At 36.0% G+C, this 6798-nt stretch overlaps 1 protein-coding gene across 8 annotated transcripts; it reads right to left on the bottom strand.

Moving 5' to 3' along the window:
- Positions 1–2126: 2126 nt before the first annotated feature.
- LOC110885007 (eukaryotic translation initiation factor 3 subunit A-like) lies at positions 2127–5999 on the bottom strand. 8 transcript variants are annotated; one of them, XR_004870331.1, is made up of 7 exons: positions 5391–5999; positions 5201–5264; positions 3824–4179; positions 3567–3647; positions 3291–3489; positions 2401–2759; positions 2127–2305 (listed from the first exon to the last, which is right to left on the bottom strand). XR_004870331.1 is itself a non-coding variant. In XM_035978987.1 (6 exons), the coding sequence occupies exons 3-6, from the start codon at positions 3884–3886 to the stop codon at positions 2704–2706; spliced, it is 354 nt and encodes a 117-aa protein (XP_035834880.1). In that variant the 5' UTR covers positions 3887–4179; positions 5201–5264; positions 5391–5999; the 3' UTR covers positions 2385–2703. The 8 variants fall into 8 exon arrangements, 3 of the variants coding, with proteins under 3 accessions (XP_035834880.1, XP_021988389.1, XP_035834879.1); XR_004870329.1 differs by having other exon boundaries at positions 2401–2714; XM_035978987.1 differs by lacking the exon at positions 2127–2305 and having other exon boundaries at positions 2385–2714.
- Positions 6000–6798: the final 799 nt, after the last annotated feature.

Raw genomic sequence — 6798 nt, 5'->3', positions numbered from 1 at the left:
TGACATACTTTGTTCCTAAATATCATACTTAAAAAATAAAAGGGACTTAACCTGAAATATGTTGAAAGCTTAGGGGTAGCCATGAAAAAGCATTGAAGGATAAATACAACTAAGTTATACCGGTCATATAATACTAGTCGTTTACCCGCGCGATGCGGCGGGAAACATATCACTTAGGTTGGTGAGTTTAGGGCTATGTATGGGCGGTTCGGTTTTGAGCCATAACCAAAACCAAATTCACGATGCAACGGAAAACACAACACTTGTTAGTAATTCTAAGGGTGAAACTTTGCAATACGATGTAGTGGCGACGATAATTCCCAACGTAGTACTTGTTTTCTTTCGTGGAGATTGGTCTGGAATCGGCTGCCAACCTTGGTCGCGTTAGCATAGAGGAATATTAATTTGGAATCCATTGGATGTAGATTTTATGGTGAGACTAATGGAACAACAAACCATCTTTTTGTAGTGTGCTGCTTTACTCAATTGGTTTGGGATTCTACGGCACAATGGTGTAGATGCCAGGTGTTTTTTTTGTTTTTGAAGTCAAAGGCTTATTCGTCGTGCACACACACGCAAGGGGTTCTCAAAATGAAAAAAAAAAGATACTTTATTCAATTATTCAAACCACAATATGGTGCGTATGGAAGAAAAGGAACGATTTGGTATTTAATCGAGATGAGGAGAATATAACTGGTTTAAGCGAAGAAATTAAGCATCTTGGTTTCATTTGGGTTAGGAATCGTTTCAAATTGCATACAGTCACGTGGAAACAATGATGTAATTTTGATTTATGCTGTATGGGACTTTAATGTTTTGATGATGTATTTCCTTTGGTGTGGGCTAACATGCTGTTAGTTCTCTTATTAATAAAAGTTGTTTGTTAGCCGTTCAAAAAAATTCATCATTTGTATAGTGTTTTACAAATGTTTATTGTTTTTTTCCTTAAATTCTTCGAGTTAGTAGCATGAGTGCAATAAATCAACGTCATAAGCCTTACACATCTAAATAAAATAAAAACATAACATTAAAATAACAGGATGCAAAACTATAAGTATTTGCATTTTAAACGCAAACACGCTTTGTTTATAATCATTCGCTTATAGGATATATTAATGTAACAAAATGTCAAGACTTATTCCTTTGACTACGTTGACATAAAACACAACCCAATATCTTATATGTGATAAAATGTATTTGGCATCACGTGTGGAAAAAATACCTGGTTTTATAACTAACAAAATTAAAAGTAAAGTTAGTATGTTTTTATAATTATTATTATTGTAGTTTTTTATGGGTGTGAGGTTAATAAACTCGGGCTAAACCATCTTAATGTATGTTTTTATTTCTGAATGCTTCGCTTGCATTTTAAAGTTGAGAAAATATGTCAACCTGACATACATAAAGCTCGAGTTCAAAGGTGAAAAAAAATCACTTGCAAAACGAATATTGGAGCTTGTAAAGGACCTGGATAGAAATCAACAATCTCATTTTAGGTAGATCAGATCAAAGTAGCAAAATTCAAACATGAGAACCCCAACCAATCACAACTGGCTTAATGTCTAAATACATAATATTAGCTGAGCTTTTTTTTTGTTGGCATCAGAAGAAAAAAGTAAACTCGCTACTGAAACTAACCGCACACATGCTGGTACACGTACTTAAGCAAACATGTTTCAAGTTAATCAACTAATACCTCAACTCAAATGACTTTATATAGTGCATAATTTTTTTGACCTAAAAGTAAACCCTTTGATTCCTGATAAAAGTGAACATTTTATATCAAATATGTGCATCATTTTAACCGCAAAGAGTGTAGCAACTTAACCTAAAACAATTCAAACTTTTAAGGGGGTGATGCTTAGAACAGATGATAACGCAAAGGCTCTATTGATCTTATCGGTTCAGATACATCCAAGGCTTTTACTCTTAGGGGAAGGTAACCTCCCCAAACCCCTTCTTTTCTACCCTAATGGCATCAAACAATTAAACCGTCACGGTCAATTGCAAACAAAAACAGCCAGAGATGACATCTTAACACCCATCACTTAACGGTTATTAGAATTCCAAAATCAATGGTTTGCCAACATAAGGAATGATTATTATATATAATCTGAAGTCCATAAAGAGAAACAAAAGCAACATTTAGTTTTCAAAATATTATCATCCATACAAACATAACTAACACAAAATAAAAATAAAGATCTTACAATCATAACACAGTTGATTGTTAAGCTATATACTCTGCATATAACCGAACGAAATCAACACACCATGCTTATTTGTCCGCCCATCGTCACCAAACCTGGAACAAAAAACAAAGATTAATATACCAAACACATCATCAAAGTACAAACATCTAAAAAGATATGTTTTCAAGTGAACAACGAAAAGATTTACAATAGCTTAGAACGATCCATCCAAGATGGCAGGAAGTTCGCTGAAGCTCCAAAGATCCACCTCATTTCCACCATCTTGAGTAGCATCCGCATTCAGAAACGCATCAACCGAAGAAGCACCCCAGCTCTCTTCGAAAATCGGCATCTGAAACAGCGGTTCCTTAGCAGAAACCATGTTTACAGGATCTTGTTTCAGTTTCTTTGCAGGATTCATGTTAGCCATGAAGCTGACATCATCACTCTCGGAGAAAACAGACGTGATTTCAGGAGTTGCACACCCATATCCTCAACAGTTGCAGGAACGTTAACTTAAGGCTTCGGTTCAAAGTACCCAAATGAACCATTAGAGTCAGCAGTAGTCTTTTTGTTCAGTATCCATAAAACACAAGTAATTCAACTTTTAAAGGTTTGTAAACCAAGTAATTTTATCATTTTGTACAAAAAGCTCCACCAGTTCAACTTTGGTATGTTAAAGTTACTGAAATGAAATTCTTTAAAAAAATTATAATTATAATTATAATTATAAATTAAAATAAAAGGCAAAGTGTCATTTTCGTCCCTGAAGTTTGGCCACTTTTGCAACTTTCTTCCAATGGTTTGTTTTTCGTCCAAAAAGTTTGAAATCTTGCCATTGTCATCACTGAGGGCCAAATTTCGAGGGACGAAAGTTGAAATATATTCCAAACCATAAGGATGAAAACCGCAAGATTTTGAAATGATAAGGACCTAGATGCGATTTGGATGAAAGTCACAAAAGTGGCCAAACTTCAAGGATGAAAATTGTGATTTTCTCTAAAATAAAAATCATCCATGTCATAATAAGAAAGTATGCTGGTTTTTATGGTATTAAAGCGCTACTAAATATAACAATAAAACGAAAAACTGTTTTACCTAGACGTTTTTGAGCTTCTTCCTCATGCAACCTCGTGACCCTTTCCTCCTCAGTCCTGAGATAGTATAACATTTTCCTTTTCATGTCTCTCTCTTCTTTCCGTGCCTTGAGGACTTGGCTAAGTCGTTCTTCCCTCTCTACTCTCAATCTCGCGTACTCGGCCTCTCGCCGCCTCACGACTCTTTCTTCAAACTCCCTCTACACAACGAGTTTATTTACTTCTTTATTTACTTATAACATTAAACATTTAAATAAAAAATAAACAATGAACAGACCTTGTGTTCCATGACCCGGGCAAGTCTATTCTTCTCCTTCACATCTTCATCATGGCGTGATTGGCTCCGTTCAACCTCACGCTGCAGGAAAATTATGACAACATAGTCACAATTAGGTAATTGTCTTGCAATATAGATCAAAGGGCATGTCGATAAAATGAATACATGTTGTTAGAGTTAATGAAGAATTTTCTCCTCGGCTAAACGATTTTGGAACGCAACTTCGATCAAAGGGGACATGTAATCGGCAAGAATACCTGAGATTTTTGTTGTTCACTATATGTCCTAGCTGAAACAGGCGTAGTGATCGAAGGGGACATGTTTGACCCTTGTTTGATCGGAGGAGACCAAGATCGATTCCCGTGGAATATAGACTTAATCTTGGTAACAATAGGGCTTTCAGGATGTAGAAGAGGACTTCTTTCACCATCATAAGGAGTCTTCTCTTTAAATCTTACACCTTTAACAACCCGTGATGAGGATGAGGTACCGCCTTTAGATGCATCTAATTGAGCATGTCTTGTTGGTATTTTGAGCGGCAAATCTGAACGACATGTGTGTTTTTTTCAGAATTTTTAACCTCATTTGTGGATTCCTTCACACTGTTATCAACCTGCAGACCGATCAAATCATGAAAAGATCGCATAATTTATAGACTTTTTGTGAATTTATGGCTAGGCTGCCTTTTTATACAAACACACTATCCACACACCACTACATGAGTACGTGTCATACGGCCATTTGACGACATGAGGAAACGGTCATATGGGTCATATGAAGTGGTGGTCGCCAAATCTTGCAGCCCGTATGATGTGTTTGACTGACAAAGATATGACTGATGTGACGATTGACGCCCTATGACCATTTTTCACCCAGAGTTATATGGCTCGTATGATGTGATAGACACGCTAGTGTACATTATCAAAGTGATGTTTGTATAGCAACACTATGTATCTAACTATACAACAGAAATTGCGGCATGAATCAAGAAAGTGAGGAAAAAACTCCAAAATCCAGTTATGATAAGATTTATGTGGTGTGGCATCACCAAGCAACAAACTTTGGCTTAATCTACAAATGGGTACACAATTAAACTTCGAGATCACCCAAAATCACAAAACCCACAAACAAAATAAATTTAGCATCAGAAGCAGCAACAGATGTAAACAAAATAAACCCTTCATTCCTCTCGCATCACATCTGCTATTTTTAATCAAAATAAACTTAGAAGACCACCTGGCCAAGAGAAGAGAGATTCCTCTCGCATCACATCTACTATTTTTTTTGACAAAATGCTTCATTTCTTCCAACGACAAGACGATGTGTTATCATTATCAGTCATTTTCTCTAACACAAAGAAATAACAATAATACTTGCAAAAGCAGTCCAGTATCTCTACGGTGTATGTTTTTCCAATTCTGGCAGTTTTAACATGTATAAATGGCTGTGAGATACAGGTTTAGATGCAGATTAATTAACAACACCAATTTAATAAAGCAAAGATAGTGTTCAAAATAATTATATTCCCCCATGACACTTTATCCAAAATTCAAGAACTGGGATACAACAGTAATAAATTACATAGTCAAAACAAAATAAAGTACAAAACTATAAATAATCTAGTCTCGTAGTACCTTGAATGGTTCATTGTCAGTTAGAACGCTATTCCAGGAATATCACGAGCCAAGCTGGGAAACCCTGCAATATCATGAACCTCACATTAGTGTTAAATTATATTACTTAGCTCGCATTCCAAAAGCAGTAAATCTTGTGGTAACATTGAAAACAGATCTGAATAGAAATACAGGGGAAAAGTTGGGTTACCAGAAGCTTGTTGGAGAAGCTGGAACAACCAAAACAATTCCAAACATCACTACGAGGTTCGATCTATACGAAAATGGAGACATTCATCAAAATGCAAACGTCATCGGAACCCTAGAATCTCTGCCATAATACACTAACATTGTCGTTACTGTAGATCCGTTATCAAAATACACTAACCCTAGCATCTCTGCTATACGCACAGCCTATGGGTGTTTGGGGTTTGAATTTTGAAACAATATTAGGTTTCATTGTTTGGGGGTTTGCAATTTGAAATAGTTTCAGGTTTTCAAAGACGGGGTATGTAACTCTCAAAGTTAAAACTAAGTAAATTGATAAGATTAAAGAGGTGTGACTTGATAGGATGTAGTGGTAGCACATGAAATACCTCATAAAGGAGAGACTGCAAAGAAGACCAAAGCTGAGATGATATCCACCACTTTTTAGAGGGACATAGATGTCTTCAACAGCGACGACGGGTTGTGGAGTATGAGAAACCCTAGAAGGAAAATCAAACATCTAAAGATTTGAAGTAGGGTGGGGAAGAGTTCAAACCCTAGATCCAGATCTGGAATCGCCAGAGAGAGAGAGAGGGGGGGGAGCAGGTAAGCGGGCGATTTTGAAATGTTTTGAAATGAACGTGAAACCCTAATATATCCCGTGTGTTTTTAGTAGAAGGGTATAACTGGAAAGTGGTATTTTCTGGTGCTTAAAAGACTTATACACCATGCTTTAAGGGTGTTTTAAGGGAATTTCTTTGACCTTAAGAAATCCTTTGGATATGCTTATTAATATAGTATATATATATATATATATATATATATAGGGGACCGCTAAAATGAGAACCACCTCGAGTTGTAAGAACCGTGAGAACTACACCGTACGGGGCGAGGTGGACCAATTTTTTTTCATAAACGTAGATGCGTGCATTATAAACACATTTGTAAAAAAATTAAAAAAAATGTCGTGTATGTAGTTTTGAGCACCACAAGTTTGTGTTTACGGGTACTGTAAATCTTAACGGAAATTTTACGGTACCCGTAAACACAAACTTGTGGTGCTCAAAACTACACACGCGACATTTTTTTTTTAAATTTTTTTTACAAATGTGTTTATAATACACGCATCTACGTTTATGAAAAAAAATTGGTCCACCTCGCCCCGGATCAAATAGTTCTCACGGTTCTTACAACTCGAGGTGGTTCTTATTTTAGCACAATTCTATATATATATATATATATATATATATATATATATATATATATATATATATATATATATATATATATATACTAGTCGTTTACCCGCGCGATGCGGCGGGAAACATATCACTTAGGTTGGTGAGTTTAGGGCTATGTATGGGCGGTTCGGTTTTGAGCCATAACCAAAACCAAATTCACGATGCAACGGA

This window comes from Helianthus annuus, chromosome 10, assembly GCF_002127325.2.
Source record: "Helianthus annuus cultivar XRQ/B chromosome 10, HanXRQr2.0-SUNRISE, whole genome shotgun sequence".
Classification (NCBI taxonomy): Eukaryota; Viridiplantae; Streptophyta; class Magnoliopsida; order Asterales; family Asteraceae; genus Helianthus; species Helianthus annuus.
This window is presented reverse-complemented; position numbering and strand designations above follow the sequence as displayed.

Coding starts and splice junctions, on each gene's coding strand:
- LOC110885007 (XM_022132697.2), bottom strand. CDS start 3,886: ATGTCCCCTTCGATCACTACGCCTGTTTCAGCTAGGACATATAGTGAA. Junction 3,648..3,823: donor GTGAACAACAAAAATCTCAG/GTATTCTTGCCG, acceptor ATTTTCCTGCAG/CGTGAGGTTGAACGGAGCCA. Junction 3,490..3,566: donor CCCGGGTCATGGAACACAAG/GTCTGTTCATTG, acceptor CTCGTTGTGTAG/AGGGAGTTTGAAGAAAGAGT.